The sequence below is a fragment of the Trifolium pratense genome, linkage group LG4, assembly GCF_020283565.1.
Source record: "Trifolium pratense cultivar HEN17-A07 linkage group LG4, ARS_RC_1.1, whole genome shotgun sequence".
In the NCBI taxonomy this organism is placed as follows: Eukaryota; Viridiplantae; Streptophyta; class Magnoliopsida; order Fabales; family Fabaceae; genus Trifolium; species Trifolium pratense.
Window position 1 is genome coordinate 54,647,226 of NC_060062.1, and position 21,163 is coordinate 54,668,388.

General features: G+C 35.6%; 2 protein-coding genes across 2 annotated transcripts; both read right to left on the reverse strand.

Annotated features, from left to right (window-relative positions):
- Positions 1 to 1,550: 1,550 nt before the first annotated feature.
- LOC123923081 lies at positions 1,551 to 12,865 on the reverse strand. The gene is made up of 8 exons (XM_045975719.1): positions 12,781 to 12,865; positions 12,553 to 12,637; positions 11,650 to 11,880; positions 11,394 to 11,502; positions 2,543 to 2,588; positions 2,180 to 2,274; positions 1,916 to 1,974; positions 1,551 to 1,823 (listed from the first exon to the last, which is right to left on the reverse strand). The coding sequence occupies exons 1-8, from the start codon at positions 12,782 to 12,784 to the stop codon at positions 1,709 to 1,711; spliced, it is 744 nt and encodes a 247-aa protein (XP_045831675.1). The 5' UTR covers positions 12,785 to 12,865; the 3' UTR covers positions 1,551 to 1,708.
- Positions 12,866 to 16,246: 3,381 nt separating this feature from the next.
- LOC123923245 (ribosomal RNA small subunit methyltransferase H-like) lies at positions 16,247 to 20,316 on the reverse strand. The gene is made up of 5 exons (XM_045975929.1): positions 19,838 to 20,316; positions 18,485 to 18,727; positions 18,151 to 18,219; positions 17,646 to 17,841; positions 16,247 to 16,769 (listed from the first exon to the last, which is right to left on the reverse strand). The coding sequence occupies exons 1-5, from the start codon at positions 20,204 to 20,206 to the stop codon at positions 16,357 to 16,359; spliced, it is 1,290 nt and encodes a 429-aa protein (XP_045831885.1). The 5' UTR covers positions 20,207 to 20,316; the 3' UTR covers positions 16,247 to 16,356.
- Between the last annotated feature and the right edge of the window lie 847 nt (positions 20,317 to 21,163).

Here is a 21,163-nt window from a genome sequence, read left to right on the forward strand (position 1 = left end):
AATTAACTAGCTTAACTTAATGATCTTTGATGTAATTAACTTTGTAATGTGTGAGTCCTAACTAAGAACTCAGTGATGTATTTATAGGCATATGGCTCCAGGCTATGCATGCCGTGCAATTGTGGAAAATGATATGCCAACAAAAAAAAAGTGCGAATAAAATTGTGCTAAATCGACCGTATCTTTTCCTTTTATAGTTCTATAGTTTTACGTTTTAATTCACATGTTATGCTCTGTTTATAAAAACATAAACATTAAATCAATCAAGACATGTAACAAAGTGATAAAAACTTGTAACAAACTATGAAGGTTTCTTCTGACGAGCAAAGTGTTGTTTAATTTGCGTGTAACAAACTATGAAGGTATATATCTCCTGACAAGAAAAGTATTGCTTAATATGCGTGTGACAAACTATATAGGTTTCTTCTGACGGGGAAAGTAAGAGTTAATTTGCGTGTAACAAACTATGAAGGTATAAAAGGAAAAGTTGATCGATTTTGAGCACTTTTGTTTGCAGATCCAGATATCTCGTGTTTGGGGATCATAAGTTAAAAACTCCTCTTCTTCAAATGTAAAGTACTAATATTCAATGGCGTGAAATTATATTCTTTCCTAGTGTGTGAATGCACAAAGAGAATTGGCAAGTTGATCACATAAAGTTAATGTATTTTGTCTAAATTATGGACTAAATCTCGATTTTTTTTTATACTAATTTTAGTTTATAACACCCGGTGTGGATACCACGGGTATATTGTCATTTGTGGATCAATGATATTTTATGGGGGGGGGGGGGATTTTTGGGCGACGGCTTGTCATCGTATTTGTAGTAGACCATCAAATCAGGTATACCATGTGATGAATTATATTGAAAGTATTATATCAAGCAAGTATGGCTAGTAGAATTATAGTGAAGGTACCTCGAGAAGTTCGTATATATGATTGGTTGGAAGCCTCCAGCAGAAGGGAGAGTGAAGTTAAATACGGATGGAGCTTGTAAGAATGACACTGGGAGTAATGCGGGATGCAGTGGTGTCATTAGAGATAGCCGGGGTAAATGGTGTGGTGGATTTGCCAAGTTTGTTGGTAACTGTAGTGCTTTCATGGCGGAATTGTGAGGAGTATTAGAAGGGCTGAAGTATACTAGGATGTTAGGATTCCATGAGGTTGAATTAAACATTGATTCTTTAGCAGTTTCTCATGTAATCAGAACAGGTACGACAAGGAGTGGTATGGGTTACTCGTTGGTGAAGAATATTCGAAGATTGTTGGCTTTGAATTAGAATGTGCATATTTCTCATTCCTACAGGGAAGCTAATCAGTGTGCAGATGCTATGGCTAATATAGGATGTGAGTTAGATTGTAATGTTGGTTATTTTGATGTTTGTCCGATTCAGGTTAGGCATATTATTGCCTCTGATGGTATAGGACATAGTTCCCCTCGTTTGATCCCCTTGTAATCTCTCTTTTTGGGGCTTTAAGCCGTCATTGATACAAAAAAAAAAAAAAAAGGAATAAAATGTATTGTGACCACAAAAAAGAAATAAAAAAAATTGAAAAAGAGTAATGTTACATTACATGGATGGTCTTAATACAGACTTCTTAGAAACCAAATACTTACTATTCATTTTTCTCTCTTTTTCATAAACATGAAAAGATTATCCCTTCTTCTGTTGCCTCTGCTATAAAAATAAGCTAAAACAAATATTCCCTAACTAGAAGACTGATTTACAGAATACAATTGCTTTTGAACCCATTCATCATAATCTTGTAACATTTGCTGAAGTAGCAATGGTACAAGCTTGTCCACCAAAGCTTGCATCATTCTGCACATAGCCAAACAATTCTATATTATAATATCTGAGTAAACAAGTTCTTACATTGAGTTAGTTGTAAGATTATGAATTAAATAACTCACATGTTTCCAGGACCCTCAACAGCTGAAATAGGCATCATAGTAAATGGGCGTGTGTAGATCTGCAAAACAGAATATTTTTTTTTAGATAAAAGGAAAGTGAAAAGTACTGTAATATCATACTGAAGCTTAGTTATATGGTAAGGTAACATTTTATTTAAATGCAGATAAGAAGTTGAAATAGCAAAGACTTAAGGAGGAATCAAGTATGAATGTGACAGTATTATATTACTATAGTATTTTTTTTAGTTTGAGTATAAGAGTAACCTCGAGTGTGAGATTCAAATTGACATCAACTTCCAAAAATGATTCAGTATCATCATCATCATCATCATTCCATGTCATGTGGTTTTTCATGAATGCTGCAAATCCGTGGAAATTATCAACAAACATTGCTGTGGACACAATATATCAACATTACATTGATCCCAGTGGATGTGGACTCGGATCCCTTAAGCAAGGTCTCGCGTTCGAGCTTTGCAGATGAAGAAATGTGATTGGGAGGGAAGATGCCAGTAAAGGTGGCCATCTAAGTTCTCCGGTAGAAATTATTCATCGCAAAAAGTAGTGGATATATCACACCATTAACATGTTTATTAAAAAAAAATACTACGGACACAATATAAATACCTGAAAAGTGGTCGTTTTGCTCTTCTACAACTTGTGAACCCTCAAACTGTGAAAAACATAGTAAAGTATCCAAAAATCAAATGGGATAAATGAATAAGAATGTTGAAATTTTGCATGTTCAATAAAACTAAGGTACAATAGCATTTCTATCAAACATTCTCACATATAATTTTGATTTTGATTTTCAGCGATTGTAATATATCCTATCGTGCGCGTGTGTGTAACGACCCAAAATTTAGTATTCGTTAATTAATTATTTTATTACGCGAGGGCGTGATTTATAATTAAATTATTATGCGGCGAATAATTATTTAGCCGAGCATAAGTTATTAGACGCGAGAACCTTTGTTTTGGGCTTAATGGGCGTGAGAGGCAATGGGCCTAAGCCATTTGGGCTTGGTTCATGACCATGGAAAGTAGTATAAGTAGCAAGTCAAACACATGAATAGTCTCATAATTATGTTTCATGAGAAAGGAAGATTGAGAGCTTAGCTAGGGCAAGGAGCTCATGAGGGAGAGGTAGAGCTCGTGGGAGAGAAAGAGAAGAGCAAGCTTATGGATTCGTCGAGCTAAGGTACGAGAGTTAGATTACATATTCGTGAGTGATTCGAAAGAGGGGAGGATGTCGATTCTTCCATTCCCAAACTCTTTCCACTCTATTTTCTTGTGGGTTTTGTGGGTGATTTTCTTAATGGAAATTGGATTCTTTTGATCCTAACATGTGTAGTGAACTCATGATAGATGAGGTAAACAACTTTGGGAAGTTGAAAATGGGTATATGTAGATGTTTGATCAATGATTTGCATGTTTTGTTAAACTTGCTTAAAACCCAAGAAATTGGCATGATTTTGATTATTTGAGGTATTTGGATGTTTGGAAGAGATGATTAATGTTCCTTGATACCATATATGTTTGGAATGGCTGTTTATATGAATTTATAACATGTTTGGATGAATTTTTGAGTTGATTCAATGTTAAACCGCCTTAGAAAACTCAAGAACAGATATTTTCTGGTGTGGTTCGCTACCTGTTCGCTACAGCGAACGTGTTCGCTACGGGTTCGCTATCTGTTCGCCATGTACCTGTAACCCTCTGATGTAGTTCGCTACCTGTTCGCTACAGCGAACGTGTTCGCTACGTGTTCGCTACGTGTTCGCTACGTGTTCGCTACGTGTTCGCTACGGATTCGCTTAGCGAACAGCACTGTGACAGCAACTTTTTGATAATTGTTTTAAGTGCAATTAGGTACTTGTAACATGGTTTAAGGGTATCCTTACATGTTTGTTGATACATGTTGATGTTGTTAATGCTTATTGTTAATCGTTATATGATTCGCACGCGAATGCAACGACTTGTAGTTCAAGCAACTATGTTTATGTTTTAGCATTAATTTGCAATGTTAAGGAAATGATGTGTGTTTTATGACATAAGTGTAAATGAAACTTTATGTGTATAAAAATGGTTATGCAGATAATTATCATGTGAATAATTATGATTTGAGTGATAGGATATTGTGTTATCCTAATGTGTTAGATGTTGGAATTGTGTTTCCGCATCAGTGAATGAATAGCTTCGAGCTAGATAGCGTCATGTATTTGATGTGTTTAAAAGTAATCATGCATTCATGAATAATTGTGTTATGGGAATCATGTGAATTCCAATAATTGATGAAAATAGATTATGTTTATGAAAAGTGGCCGAAGATGGGATTATGTTATCCGAGATCTGGAGCCCATATCCAAACATGATATAAAACTGTGTGACTCCTCTTTATGGGAGAGATGGTTGATGATAACCATATCCAACAGGATATAAAACTGTTTTGGCTTATCCAAGGGAGATAAGATGGTTCGGTAAGTTCCGACGCATCCAACAAGATGTAAAACTGGGTTCATCTTAAATGGGGTGAATAGCAGCATCCAACATGATGTAAAACTGATTTGGCTTATCCAAGGGAGATAAGATGGTTCGGTAAGTTCCGACATATCCAGCATGATATAAAACTGTTCTTGGTCCACCGTTGGTGAGACGCTTATCCAGCATGATGTAAAACTGTTCTTGGTCCACCGTTGGTGTGACACCTTGGTACCACATGCATTAGTCGTGTCTAGGGATGACATGACATTGGATAATTGGCATTAGATGCATTAGGGTAAATGCACATGTATTTGATAATTGTTATGTGACATTATCTGATTGGATTGTAATGTGTTTTCCGTATGTGTTAAGCTTTGGTATTTACTAATTGTTTAATACTGTGATTGTTGCCATGTCTTGGTATATGAGCAGAGTCCGTCATGACTATAAAATGAACAATGTAGAGTCCGTCATGACTATAAAATGTACACTTTGGCAGTGTCCGAGAAGACGTGAAACTATATGATTGGTGTGTTTGTAAATGAATGATTAATTGGTAGTCGTATTTGACGATGTATGTGCGTGAGTTAGAAATGTATGATAGCGTGTGGAGTGTGTAGTATACTACTCACACTTATATTTATGTTTATGTTTTCTAACTCTCTGTTTTGTGTTAATTGCTGGACCTTTGGGGGTCCAGGTCGACAGGTTATGTGTTAGCCTCGTCCGAGTGCAATGGTGAAGCTCTGCTCTGATTGAGACACGGGAAAAAGGGGTTTTTATATGTATATGCATGTAGTCCTCTTAGTATACTCTGTTGGTCTTAAGCTTTCATTTGAAAAGTATCCGTTTTGTATAACTAATAACGCATCGTTCGATGCGAGGTTTTGTTTTTAGTTCATTCGAATATTTTACTAGATAAATGTATTAGTATTATCTTTGAATGGAGTTTGTGATATTCAAACCAGCGCTTTATAAACCAGATTTTCAATTTTTCCGCTGCGTATTTTCGAAAAAGATTTTATAAAGGCAGAGTTAATTAAATAACGGGTTTGGGTGTTACAAAGTGGTATCAGAGCAGGTCGTCTTCGGACTGTGAGGTTACGTGTCAATCAGAGCCGTTCTGTGCAGTCAGATCGAGTGAGCGTGTGTGCCAGTTGTGTCTGTCTTTTCTTGTTGTGTGTACTTGATGCGATTGATACTTATCATTGTTATAAGTTATCAAGTCAAGTAGTGGTTGTGTATTTCTATGCTTAAAGTTTTAGAAATTTGTGTGGTTTGAATTTTTGGTTTGTAGATGCTTATTGCTAATTGTTGACGATCCAGCATGATGTAAAACTGCATGTGATGAAGATTTTGTTGAAAACATAAGATTATTTTCTTTTGAGTAAGTGAAAATGAATTTTTCAACTAGAGTGAGAAAGGAGTAGGATGTAAGTAGATCCTAATGTGTGTTGTTATATGTTTGTTTATAACATGTGGTAGATTGTTTACTAGTACTTAGTGTGGTTCTTTAATTGAACTATGTGAATGTATTCTCATGATGAGAACTTGTTTGAGAACATGCTATGTTTTATACATGTTTGAGTAGATGTTGTAAGTATGCGAACAAACGAAATGTAATACATGTACTTGACTCGATGTCTTGTGTACATGGATGTTTCATTGTCTTACATATAGTTTAGTTATAAATATATGTATAGATATGTGGTAGTAATTATGTATGCTAGTTGTTACGTAGGTTGTTACGTTAGCATAGACGGGAATAGTGTGTTTACGTATTTTGCAGTGGTGTGTATGTCAAGAGGACTGCACCGGGGTTTTGAGTAGATGCTTAGATATCTTACCTTATGTTTACCCTTTGCATACGACATGCATGTGAATGCTGTCGGTATTAGATTTCTCTTGGGAGGAATAGATTTGGAATCGATAGGACGGTTAGGTGCTTACACCGGATGTTCTAGTGGAAGTTTAAAGGTGGGTTTGAGATAAGTGGGGGAGAAGATTTTGTCTCTCCAAGATGTTTCGAACGCGAGGAGTAAGGACGAATAGAGATGTTCTTGAAGTGGATTGTTTAAGATTGAGTAGCGTTGTTCGATGTGGAGTTCTTATTTGGAGAATACTTTGGAGGAAGTATCAGATGATCATTTCGGAGTGAGTCGGAATGAAGTTGTTTAGCCGTAGAGAGAATGTGGCCATTGGGGAACGATGGAGCAGATTGAATGTTAAGTGAAAACCGTTGCTGGGAAACGGAGAAGACGTACGCGTCGAGGGTAAGAAAACCTAGTGATGATCATACGACGAGTATGCGAATGATGGATACCTTGAGGGTTAAGTTAAGTGGGAGATTGATGTCAAGGATTGAAGGTGTGGTTAGGGAACTGAAAACCCGACTACAATAAGTGGGACTGGTGGTGTTTCTAGCGGAACTCGTAGGAAGAATGTTCCATTGTTTGGTTGTCTTTCACTCGATGGTTCATCCTCAAAGAGGAGGAAGAGTGATAAAGATGGAAGCTTTGTTGATGAAAAGTTTTCAGAGGAATCTGATGAGAGTTGTGTTGGAATCAACAAGACGGAGATCGTGGTTGTTTGGAAATCAACTTTTGGATAGTCACCGAGATTGAATATGGAATTACTAAGCGATCGAGAAGAGCCTAGGAAGGATTTATAGCGGTTGAGTGTGTTGGAATTGAGTAGTCATTTCTTGGAAAGATTGAGAAGCTTAGAATATGGATGTTAAATTTAGAGAACCATTAGTGTTGTATAACCAAGGAAAAGAAGTGAGTACTCATAGTAGATGAGAATGGAATTAAGAGATACCATAGTAGAGAATGGTATGAGTAGTAGAGTTATTTCAATATGGAAGTGGGGTGACAATTTGATGGATTTTGTAAGAGCTTGTCGAGAAAGAAATAATTTCATTTGGATAATGATCGGACGATTAGTGTCGGAGCTGGATGAAACCTTAGGAGGTTGAGATGGAACTGAGGGCGAAGTATCATTTTTGGATGTTTGGAAATAAGAAAGTTAGCCTTTGGAAACGTGTCAAGCACGAGTATTAGAGAGACGTAAGAAAGTGACTTATGTCAAGTAAGAATTTGCGGAAAGGACTATCTCACACATAAGTGATTGTTGTGTTTGGAAAATGTGTGTTGAGAATTTGGAAGTGATGCTTGAAGTAAGTATCAGAGATGTTTTGTAGCAATTGGAAAATTATTTATGGAATGGAAAAGTCGGTGGAGACTAAGTGATGTTGGGAACATCGTATATGTTGGAGTAGTATAGTAATACCATGTGGGAAGAAAATAAATGATTATGGATATTTTCGTCGTAAACGGTGGGATGATAGTGAGTCGACGAGTGACTTAAGGTAATATTTTGGATAAGAATATTTCGACGGGAAATGATATCGGGAAGGTCGTGTTAAGGAAGTCAGAAATTGGATAAGGGATTATTTGGAAAATAAAACAGTTATGATGGGGTTCGACGCAACGATTTGGGAGTTGCGAAGGAGAAGAATTTGACGGTTGGAGATAATATATTTTTGGAATGTGTTAAGAACTTTGAGAAGTTGGACAACAAATGAGCGTAGAGGTTGTGCTACCGAATGAATGGTTGGAGTGAGATTCGACGCAGTTAAGAACTTATGGAATTTGAAAAGTTGTGAAGTATGCAACGAAAGGGTCTTTCGGAGTATTTTGGGTTAAGTGGTTTTGTTTTGGAGTGGTGCTGCGAGTACCATAAGATGTTAAGTTGAAGTTTTAAGTAGTTTGATAAGAATGATTTATACCGTTGTCACGATTGTTGACTATCTATCGACAAATCGAGGGATTAGCTATCCTTGATCTATTGTTGGTAGTAAACTTCATTGTGTAGATTGGAATAAACTGATTTTGTCAGACTTGGTTTGTTTGGAATTTGAATGATGGTTGGTGTGAATCCGGAAGAAGTGTTATTTTGACCGGAGATGGTATAACGGAATGCCGAAGGAAGTAAAATGATTCGGAAAAGTGACGTATAGGATTGCTTTGCCGCCATCATGGGCGAATTTGCATGAAGTATTTTGTATGTTTTGGTTAAAGTAGTATGAGGAAACCCGTTGGTTAGAATGTAAGTTGGAATTAGAAAGTCGGATGAGAGGGTTCATCCGAGGTTGTTCTTAGTCGAGCCATTTTCGAGGGCGAAAATATTTTAAGTGGGGGAGAATTGTAACGACCCAAAATTTAGTATTCGTTAATTAATTATTTTATTACGCGAGGGCGTGATTTATAATTAAATTATTATGCGGCGAATAATTATTTAGCCGAGCATAAGTTATTAGACGCGAGAACCTTTGTTTTGGGCTTAATGGGCGTGAGAGGCAATGGGCCTAAGCCATTTGGGCTTGGTTCATGACCATGGAAAGTAGTATAAGTAGCAAGTCAAACACATGAATAGTCTCATAATTATGTTTCATGAGAAAGGAAGATTGAGAGCTTAGCTAGGGCAAGGAGCTCATGAGGGAGAGGTAGAGCTCGTGGGAGAGAAAGAGAAGAGCAAGCTTATGGATTCGTCGAGCTAAGGTACGAGAGTTAGATTACATATTCGTGAGTGATTCGAAAGAGGGGAGGATGTCGATTCTTCCATTCCCAAACTCTTTCCACTCTATTTTCTTGTGGGTTTTGTGGGTGATTTTCTTAATGGAAATTGGATTCTTTTGATCCTAACATGTGTAGTGAACTCATGATAGATGAGGTAAACAACTTTGGGAAGTTGAAAATGGGTATATGTAGATGTTTGATCAATGATTTGCATGTTTTGTTAAACTTGCTTAAAACCCAAGAAATTGGCATGATTTTGATTATTTGAGGTATTTGGATGTTTGGAAGAGATGATTAATGTTCCTTGATACCATATATGTTTGGAATGGCTGTTTATATGAATTTATAACATGTTTGGATGAATTTTTGAGTTGATTCAATGTTAAACCGCCTTAGAAAACTCAAGAACAGATATTTTCTGGTGTGGTTCGCTACCTGTTCGCTACAGCGAACGTGTTCGCTACGGGTTCGCTATCTGTTCGCCATGTACCTGTAACCCTCTGATGTAGTTCGCTACCTGTTCGCTACAGCGAACGTGTTCGCTACGTGTTCGCTACGTGTTCGCTACGTGTTCGCTACGTGTTCGCTACGGATTCGCTTAGCGAACAGCACTGTGACAGCAACTTTTTGATAATTGTTTTAAGTGCAATTAGGTACTTGTAACATGGTTTAAGGGTATCCTTACATGTTTGTTGATACATGTTGATGTTGTTAATGCTTATTGTTAATCGTTATATGATTCGCACGCGAATGCAACGACTTGTAGTTCAAGCAACTATGTTTATGTTTTAGCATTAATTTGCAATGTTAAGGAAATGATGTGTGTTTTATGACATAAGTGTAAATGAAACTTTATGTGTATAAAAATGGTTATGCAGATAATTATCATGTGAATAATTATGATTTGAGTGATAGGATATTGTGTTATCCTAATGTGTTAGATGTTGGAATTGTGTTTCCGCATCAGTGAATGAATAGCTTCGAGCTAGATAGCGTCATGTATTTGATGTGTTTAAAAGTAATCATGCATTCATGAATAATTGTGTTATGGGAATCATGTGAATTCCAATAATTGATGAAAATAGATTATGTTTATGAAAAGTGGCCGAAGATGGGATTATGTTATCCGAGATCTGGAGCCCATATCCAAACATGATATAAAACTGTGTGACTCCTCTTTATGGGAGAGATGGTTGATGATAACCATATCCATCAGGATATAAAACTGTTTTGGCTTATCCAAGGGAGATAAGATGGTTCGGTAAGTTCCGACGCATCCAACAAGATGTAAAACTGGGTTCATCTTAAATGGGGTGAATAGCAGCATCCAACATGATGTAAAACTGATTTGGCTTATCCAAGGGAGATAAGATGGTTCGGTAAGTTCCGACATATCCAGCATGATATAAAACTGTTCTTGGTCCACCGTTGGTGAGACGCTTATCCAGCATGATGTAAAACTGTTCTTGGTCCACCGTTGGTGTGACACCTTTTTACCACATGCATTAGTCGTGTCTAGGGATGACATGACATTGGATAATTGGCATTAGATGCATTAGGGTAAATGCACATGTATTTGATAATTGTTATGTGACATTATCTGATTGGATTGTAATGTGTTTTCCGTATGTGTTAAGCTTTGGTATTTACTAATTGTTTAATACTGTGATTGTTGCCATGTCTTGGTATATGAGCAGAGTCCGTCATGACTATAAAATGAACAATGTAGAGTCCGTCATGACTATAAAATGTACACTTTGGCAGTGTCCGAGAAGACGTGAAACTATATGATTGGTGTGTTTGTAAATGAATGATTAATTGGTAGTCGTATTTGACGATGTATGTGCGTGAGTTAGAAATGTATGATAGCGTGTGGAGTGTGTAGTATACTACTCACACTTATATTTATGTTTATGTTTTCTAACTCTCTGTTTTGTGTTAATTGCTGGACCTTTGGGGGTCCAGGTCGACAGGTTATGTGTTAGCCTCGTCCGAGTGCAATGGTGAAGCTCTGCTCTGATTGAGACACGGGAAAAAGGGGTTTTTATATGTATATGCATGTAGTCCTCTTAGTATACTCTGTTGGTCTTAAGCTTTCATTTGAAAAGTATCCGTTTTGTATAACTAATAACGCATCGTTCGATGCGAGGTTTTGTTTTTAGTTCATTCGAATATTTTACTAGATAAATGTATTAGTATTATCTTTGAATGGAGTTTGTGATATTCAAACCAGCGCTTTATAAACCAGATTTTCAATTTTTCCGCTGCGTATTTTCGAAAAAGATTTTATAAAGGCAGAGTTAATTAAATAACGGGTTTGGGTGTTACAGTGTGCGTGCGTGTGTATGTGTGTATTCCATCTATTACTTTACCAAAAGAAAAAATAAAGGTGTCAAATCCTATAAAGGGAACACCTTACAAGAAATCATTTCAACCAAGCAATCTTCTTCAGTTGAGGTAACCCGCAGATCTATAAAAGGAGCAGCTTCAAAGTTCAAAAGTCGAAGTTTAGGAAGTTCGCACCTACACATTACAACATGTAATCGGTACTTCATTTCAGATTCAGACTTCTTCCACAGCATAAGTGCAATATGATAGTTTTAATTGCTAGAGTTCATAACAGTTTAGAATAATTTAAGCCACTAGAAAAGAATTGAAGATGTGGAAAACCTGTATGTGTTAGCATCAAGAGATTGAAATGATTGTAAGGCCTGTGTGTTTAAAACAGCTGCAATTCCACTAGGCTGGTTTAAAAATTCACTGATGTGGAATTTCTTGCCTCCAATAACATCATCATATGTTGGCAATTTAATTCTTTCCTTTTTGGTAGCAAACATATTTGCTTTCTTTACATTTGAATCCGAAGAAGTCATTGCTTTAACCTTGATGTCCATTTTTTTCCTGAAAAATCAAATTTATGAACGAAAGTAACAACTCTTAGAAAATGTACACATAAAAAGTGCTACAAGAAGTTCTCACTATTGGACAAATAATGATGTATACAAATATCTAAAAACAGGAAACAAAGTGAAAGAAATGTGACAACTTAGTAATAATAATAATTAAAAGTGAATACAGTAGGTAGCTCGGTTGATGAACTAAAGGACATTCAAGAAATTTTAGGAGAGAAGTTAAGGGTTCAAACTCAGAAAATTAACGTGATCGCCAACTTATTAATATTCGCCTATCCAAAAAAAAATTGAAGTGAATACAATCATGCTTTAATATATTAAAGAGTGAAGACCGAATGTAATTCTTCGAAAAAACGTGAAATCCAATCTAGTCCCTGGAAAAAACATAAAAGCATTTTTTTACTACTTGTAAAATTAAACCAGACAAACTTAGTCCCTAGCTGAATTGAATTGGACTAGATGTGACAATGTTCACGCGGTGACAAAATTGTTCCGATTTATTTTTCTTGTATACTAAAAAAAATGGGAATTTACTATATATGTATGAAAAGAAACTACTACATGTAGATGGAGTCATATTAGTAAATGTGAAAAATGATATGTAAATGTAATAATGCTAAGAATATTATTTGTAGAATGTAAGCAAGTTGAGGAAACAAACCGGTGGTTGAAATTTTGCAAGGAATGTGTGGTCCAGAAGTGTTGTCCATGTCCATACCATTTGTTACACAAAGGGATTGCTTTTGCTGCAAAAACAAAGTACCAGCAACAGAGATTAATGGTAAGGAAACAAGAATTTAACAAAAGTAAAGAATCACATAGCTCAAAATGAGAAAAATCTTGAAATTTTGGTGTATGAAAAGAGAAAAAGAAAAGATTTGTTTCTTACCCATCAAAATTAATCCATTTTTGGTAAAGTTGGGAGTTTGGAAGAAATGAAGACAAAGAAAGGAACTGTTGTTGAAATAAATGCCACTGTGACATTGTCTCTGTCACTGAAAGTATTATTTATTCCCTTCAAAGGAGACAAAAACATGGTTATTTATTCACATTCACCACAATAATTTGATCCTGTTCTAACAATCTAACCCATTGAAAAATATTACTTACGTGAATGTTTGGAATCTTGGTGAATTTGTTGAAATTACGAAGAACCCCCGAGATTTTGCATAAAATTATAATGTAAATTATAATGCGTCTGATTCTACTGAATTCATCATGAATCTAAACATGCATTTTACTGTGTGGCTAGACTCGCATGTAACGACCCAAAATTTAGTATTCGTTATTTAATTATTTTATTATGCGAGGGCGTGATTTATAATTAAATTATTAAGCGGCGAATAATCATTTAACGAGAACGTAAGTTAATGAGCGAGAAGTTATGTTGTTTGGGCCTTTGGGCGTGGAATAGGCATTGGGCCTAAGCCAAGTGGGCTTTGATCCATGAGAATAGAGAGAGCTATAAGTAGCAAGTCAAACCAATGAATAGTCTCATAAGTTGCAATCCATGAGAAGTTGAAGAGCTTAGCTAGGGCAAGGAGCTCATGAGGGAGAGGGAGAGCTCGTGGGAGAGAAAGAGAAGAGCAAGCTTGTGGATTCGTCGAGCTAAGGTACGAGAGTTAGATTACATATTCGTGAGTGATTCGGAAGAGGGGAGGATGTCGATTCCTCCATTCCCAAACTTTTTCCACTCTATTTTCTTGTGGGTTTTGTGGGTGATTTTCTTAATGGAAAATGGATTCTTTTGATCCTAACATGTGTAGTGAACTCATGGTAGATGAGGTAAACAACTTTGGGGAGTTGAAAATGGGAATATGTAGATGTTTGATCAATGATTTGCATGTTTATGCAACTTTGCTTATTTTGCAAGAAATTGGCATGATTTTGATTGTTTGATGTATTTGGATGTTTGGAAGGGATGATTAATGTTCCTTGGTACCATATATGCTTGAATGAGCTGTTTATAAGAATTTATAACATGTCTAGATGAATTTTTGAGTTGATTCAATGTTAAACCGCCTTAGAAAACTCAAGAACAGATATTTCTGGTGTAGTTCGCTACGGATTCGCTACGGATTCGCTTAGCGAATAAGTTCGCTACGGGTTCGCTACGGATTCGCTTAGCGAATAAGTTCGCTACGGGTTCGCTACGGATTCGCTTAGCGAATAAGTTCGCTACCTGTTCGCCATGTACCTGCAACCCTCTGATGTAGTTCGCTACGGATTCGCTACGGGTTCGCTACGGATTCGCTACGGGTTCGCTACGGATTCGCTTAGCGAACAGCACTGTGACAGCAACTTTTTGATAATTGTTTTAAGTGCAATTAGGCACTTGTAACATGGTTTAAGGGTATCCTTACATGTTTGTTGATACATGTTGATGTTGTCAATGCTTATTGTTAATCGTTATATGATTCGCACGCGTATGCAATGACTTGTAGTTCAAGTGACTATGTTTATGTTTTAGCATTAATTTGCAATGTTAAGGAAATGATGTGTGTTTCATGACATAAGTGTAAATGAAACTTTATGTGTATAAAAATGGTTATGCAGATAATTATCATGTGAATAATTATGATTGGAGTGATAGGATATTGTGTTATCCTAATGTGTTAGATGTTGGAATTGTGTTTCCGCATCAGTGAATGAATAGCTTCGAGCTAGATAGCGTCATGTATTTGATGTGTTTAAAAGTAATCATGCATTCATGAATAATTGTGTTATGGGAATCATGTGAATTCCAATAATTGATGAAAATGGACTATGTTTATGAAAAGTGGCCGAAGATGGGATTATGTTATCCGAGATCTGGAGCCCATATCCAAACATGATATAAAACTGTGTGACTCCTCTTTATGGGAGAGATGGTTGATGATAACCATATCCTACATGATATAAAACTGTTATTGAGCTTATCCAAGGGAGATAAGGTGGTTCGGTAAGTTCCGACGCATCCAACAAGATGTAAAACTGGGTTCATCTTAAATGGGGTGAATAGCAGCATCCAACAAGATGTAAAACTGGTTTGGTCCACCGTTGGTGAGACGCTTATCCTGCATGATGTAAAACTGCTGATGTAGAGTCCGTACATGACTATAATCTGAACAGTCCGTACATGACTATAATCTGAACAGTCCGTACATGACTGAAAACTGAACAGTCCGTCATGACTGAAATCTGAACAATGTAAATTGGTACCACATGCATTAGTCGTGTCTAGGGATGACATGACATTGGATAATTGGCATTAGATGCATTAGGGTAAATGCACATGTATTTGATAATTGTTATGTGACATTATCTGATTGGGGTGTAATGTGTTTTCCGTATGTGTTAAGCTTTGGTATTTACTAATTGTTTAATACTGTGATTGTTGCCATGTCTTGGTATATGAGTAGAGTCCGTCATGACTATAAAATGAACAAGTGTAGAGTCCGTCATGACTATAAATGAACACTTTGGTAGTGTCCGAGAAGACGTGAAACTATATGATTGGTGTGTTTGTAAATGAATGAATAATTGGTAGTCGTATTTGACGATGTATGTGCGTGAGTTAGAAATGCATGATAGCGTGTGGAGTGTGTAGTATACTACTCACACTTATATTTATGTTTATGTTTTCTAACTCTCTGCTATGTGTAATTGCTGGACCTTTGGGGGTCCAGGTTGACAGGTTATGTGTTAGCATCGTTCGAGTGCAATGGTGAAGCTCTGCTCTGATTGAGACACGGGAAAAAGGGGTCTTTATATGTATATGCATGTAGTCCTCTTAGTATACTCTGTTGGTCTTAAGCTTTCATTTGAAAAGTATCCGTTTTGTATAACTAATAACGCATCGTTCGATGCGAGGTTTTGTTTTTAGTTCATTCGAATATTTTACTAGATAAATGTATTAGTATTATCTTTGAATGAAGTTTGTGATATTCAAACCAGCGCTTTATAAATTAGATTTTCAATTTTTCCGCTGCGTATTTTCGAAAAAGATTTTATAAAGGCAGAGTTAATTAAATAACGGGTTTGGGTGTTACATCGCACACTTATAATGTGGAGAAGTGGAATTCGGGGTTTGAACCCTCCAATAATATCAATAATAGCTACCAATTGAGTGATATATATATATATATATATATATATATATATATATATATATACACACACACACACACGGTAATTAATATATTTTATACATTAACTGATATATGTTCGTAGTTAAGTTATTAAATTGTTTTCTTCAGCCTTTCAAAAAAAAAGTTACTAAAATGTTTTCTTGAGCCAGATTTTACGAGTCAAAAACAGGTAATTTGTTTTTCTTCTTTAAAAATTTGCAAGTAATTTATAAGCCTTTAAAAAAATTCCTACTAATGAAAATTTTGAATATATAGGACAGTGAAGGTACAAACAAATTTATAAATACATAGATTTCTAAGAGCTCTACTCCAAACAGCAATCTCAACTTTTATCTTCAAAGCTTCTGAATAACTCTGAGCTTTGCACTTCTACATCGGCGGTTCAAGCTCTCTTCTTCTTCCGACGGCGTGATTGGTCGTTTTGTGAGAATTATTCCATCTGATCCATGCAGTACTTGTTTTATCCATGCTTCTTTTTCTTTGATTTCATCAATTATCTTCCTAAGATCACTATTGCAGCTCTCCCCTTGGGGAATGTCATCATTCCTTTTAATTATATTAAGAAATGTCTGCTTCACAATTCTGTCCTCCAAACTGTGAAAAGATATGACAGCAAGTCTGCCCCCAGGTGCAAGGCAGTCAAAACAAGAATACAGGGAGTCCTCAAGAGTCTTCAGTTCATCGTTGACAGTGATTCTTAATGCTTGAAATACACGGGTTGCTGTTTTTATCCAACCTTGTCGTCCACCTGTTGCAATGTAATCAAAACTTGTTTATGATCACAAGAATCACAACTATCCATGAAAAAAATTGCGGTCTGAGACAAAGCTTGAGTTATGAATCCCTCAAATGACAGCAATATGTATGTCAACAATGATATTGAAGAGAAAATTAACATGTTAGATCGTGTAATGTATTAGATGATATAAAATCTACTTGATTTTGATCTGTAATTAGTTACTGAATGTTTGTTGTCATTGTCCATTAATTGTATGTATTTTCTGTTATTTCTATCCTTTCTCCTTACCCTGCATAAATACTCGTTCATCTGGAATGAGAATCCAACTAATACATTTCTCAAAAGCAATAAAAGGTATATTTCCTTGTTTCAAAGAGGAAAGATCAACATATAGTTGAGAAATGCAGACAATATCCCCTTGAAGAGACCTATCTGTAACATCATGTCAATCCTCTGATGCATCATCAGTACATTCAACTCTTATTGCAACTTTAGTCAATATGGAATGATCCAACCAAGAACGAACAACCGTATTGCACCGCTTCCATGAAAAGATGAGTGTGACTTCTACTTCATCCAAAGATTTCTTGCTTGAACCATCTATGAAATAAAACTTGTTCTTCATCTGTAAAGTCATAGTCATAGCACAAGCCCAACTATGGTAGTTACAGTCTTTGAGAATTGGGGACAATAGTACCAAGTAAGAACTTTTATTGGGATGAAATGTAATAGACATTTGTGGGATCTTGAGTAGGATTGGAATGTGAATACCATATTATAAATTTGAAAAATGCAGTTAGATCAGAAATGGCATATGCATGAGAAATTATGCTTATAGTCCTTAAAAAAAACAGAGCTACAATAGGAAACTGAAGACGGACTTGCCTTTCATTGCAGCAGGAGTCACACGCCGAATAAGATCCAGCAAATCAGTGGTGGAATGTAATCCACCTTGTAAACGGGCTTGGACAATTTTCTTCTGCAGAGTACGCCAATTACTTTCTTCCCCATAATCCCTTAGGATACGGCCCACTTCAGAATCTGGCCAAGAATTTAATATGTCTTCTGCTTTGAGGCTTGCCTGTCATAGGCCTGTCCATCAGTTTAATAGGAAAGAAAAATCATGTATTACTCTGCAGTAAACAGGTGGAAAAAATATGATTCCGCAAGTAATTTATTTACTTGAACAATCCACCACTCAAAAGTAAGGCACCATACAACACTAAACAACATTCACATGATGCCGACATTTTTTACTGCCACTACTATTCTACAGGTAAACAATTTACAATCATATCGCTTAAAAAAAAAAATACAATCATATCTATTCTTCCTACAAAGAGCATAAATATAAGTATTACATTGAACTCTGAAATGCGGTAAATTATACCTGAGGATCCATGCGCATATCAAGTGGTCCATCATTAAGCACACTGAATCCTCTTTGAGGATCGTCCACCTAAAACAAAAAATACAAGGAACAAACAATAAGAAAACTTCTCTTTATCAAGACATAATGAAAGATTCAAAACACTCAACCACAAATCTCAGCACCACAAGATTAGACATAATCATGGTTTTGAATTGAACTACATTCTACAAAACACAAAACATAGTAGTTCAATATGTCTTCAAGCAATAAACACGATTACAATTTAAAACCATGAATACGACACAACACAAGAGCGCAGGTCAATGTATCCTATATAATGCTGGAAATGAACCTGCATAGATGACATTCCCAGGTCCATCAAGATGCCATTAACAGACGATGGCTCTAAGTGTTCCTCGCCCGTTCCTCTAAGCACAGACTTGACGTGTCTAAAATTCCTTAACACTGTAAATACTTTCACACTAGACTTCCTATCGTCCAAAACTGAACTGATGCGTGATTTAGCGACGTCACTTGCCACAGGGTCCACATCCATCCCAACAAAATACTTCAACTCTGGATGACCTCTAATCACCTATTCCATTCATTCATTCAATAACAAGGAGAAGGGTGAGTTCAGCACATAAGCACAAGTAATAAAAAAATCAACAGATATGAAAATGAAGTGTTTTACTTTTACATAGTATTTGGTCGAAGAGAAATAGAGAGCAGCGGAATAATTTAAATCTTTAAAGCTATAAGGATATAGAAAGTAAAAAAAATCTGTGGTCTTAATCCTTCAGTTTCTAGGGAAAAGGGGTCATATAATAGTAATTTGAAGTTTGGTCGAGAGGTAAACAAATTCTAGCCAATAATTGTTTCAATCAAGAATCAAACTCAGATACTCCAGATCGATTCAAATTTAACTCAAGTTCATTAGCCACTCACGCTCAATCACTTGATCATACAAAGTAAATCAAGTTTAAGGATTATGCAATGTAAAACATTATGGTCAGATTTCACCATAGTGTCACTTTGTTACAATATTTCTCCTATAGTATAATTGTGTTTTACAATGTGAATGCATAGTACTTAATTAAACTTGAGTAAACTAGTCATAAATTTCCTTTGATAAGGTTAAGGGCCTACTTGGATTGACTTATTTGAACTCATCTACCGACATAAGTTTTGTGAGACTGTTTCAGAGAACTAATGAAAACAAACAATTTTTGTAAGTTTTTTTCAGCTTATTTTTATAAGTTCTCCAATACTATAACTAATGAAAACAGCCCGTGGTATACAAAAACAATTTGTCTTCATTAGTTCATTTTATCTTTTGCTATAAAAATAGCTTCTGTAAGCTTATAGTTATACACATAGGGCCTGTTTGGATTTGGCTTATTTTTAAGCTTATGAAAATAGCTTATGCAAATAAATAAACTTTTATGTTACTTCTTAAGTTTTTACTAACAAAAATTGTGTCTTTATAAGCTGTTTTTTCATAAACTATCTTGAAAAACTTATAATAATACATAAAAAATTATTTATTTTCGTAAGTTGTTTCAGATAAGCTCAACAGTAAGTCAATTCAAACGGGTCCATAAGCACATATGCTATAATAAGCTGTTTAGCCAAACAGACCCTATATCTATCTCCTACTTATCTCTAAGCAAAATATATAATTTGAGAAATTGATGATACTAACATTGGTGGAGTGACCAGCAGCACCAAGAGTACAATCAACAAAAGAAGTTAACGAACAATTTGAGAAGACATCCAAAACTTCAGAAAGCAAAACAGGAATATGAAGATGCGAATTATTGTTGTAAAGTTCAACTATTGTATCTTCGTCAAGTTGTTTATCGGAACGAGTTCGTCTTTTTTCCTTTGCAAGTGCTGCTTCTGTTTTCTTCGTCTTTGTTGTTTTCATACCTCCTCCGCCGCCGGTGGTGGTGGTGCTAAGGGATCTGAGATTTGAAGCAGAGAGAAGAAAAGAATTGATATGATGAAAAATGAGTTTAGGTTTAGGTTTGGATGATGATAACAGTGACGATATCTTTGAAACTGTTGCCATTGTTTTGTTCGTTGCTACAGACCTAAACTAAACTAAACTAAACTAAACTCGATGTGTTTCATTTGGTAGAGAAAGAATCGTGTAAAAAGACAAATTCACCCAAGGCATAAACCACAGTTTAAATAAATAAGGAAAACTCATTTTGGTAAAATATTGTGGTCAATTATGTTTCAAATTGTTGTTATTAACTTATTATTAATACTAGCGGGTCCGCGCCTGCTTGTGTCTAACTTATATATCAAAAAAAGATACGCCTTATGTTATGGTGAGTTTGTTAATAAAAGATTTTTGTTGCTACTAAAAAAAAGTAAGGATAATATTGGTATTATGAAAATTCTACCCCAAAACTCATGTATTCTTTTTATATATTATAGTATAGAATAGATATAGATGAAAAAACCATAAAAAAAAAAAAGAGGAAGTTAAGGACAATTATGGAATAATTAAAAAATCATAATGGAAGTTAAGGGCAAAATGGACCAAAAAAAATCCAGCCCAAGCTCCCTTATCCCCTTTATATATTGTTATAGAATAGTATAAAATAGATATAGATGAAAAAACCATAAAAAAAAAAAGAGGAAGTTAAGGACAATTATGGAATAATTAAAAAATCATAAAGGAAGTTAAGGGCAAAATGGATCAAAAAAAATCCAGCCCAAACTCCCTTATCCCCTTTATATATTGTTATAGATTATAGATTATATACTATTTTTTTGGTGAAATGAATTTTTTTTTCTTTCACCACCGGTTTAATTTAAGATGGTTCGGAGTAAGTTCTGACATCAAGTGGTTCTTCTCCCGATCGCAGTTACGGGGGATCGAACTGTGGTCTTCCTTACAAAGTTCAGTGTCAATCACCACTTAACCAACTAACGATAGCTGGCAAAATGAAATTGCTGTTAATTACTATGTTTATTTGATAGTTAATGAAATGCAACACTTATTTTTATTTTGTTT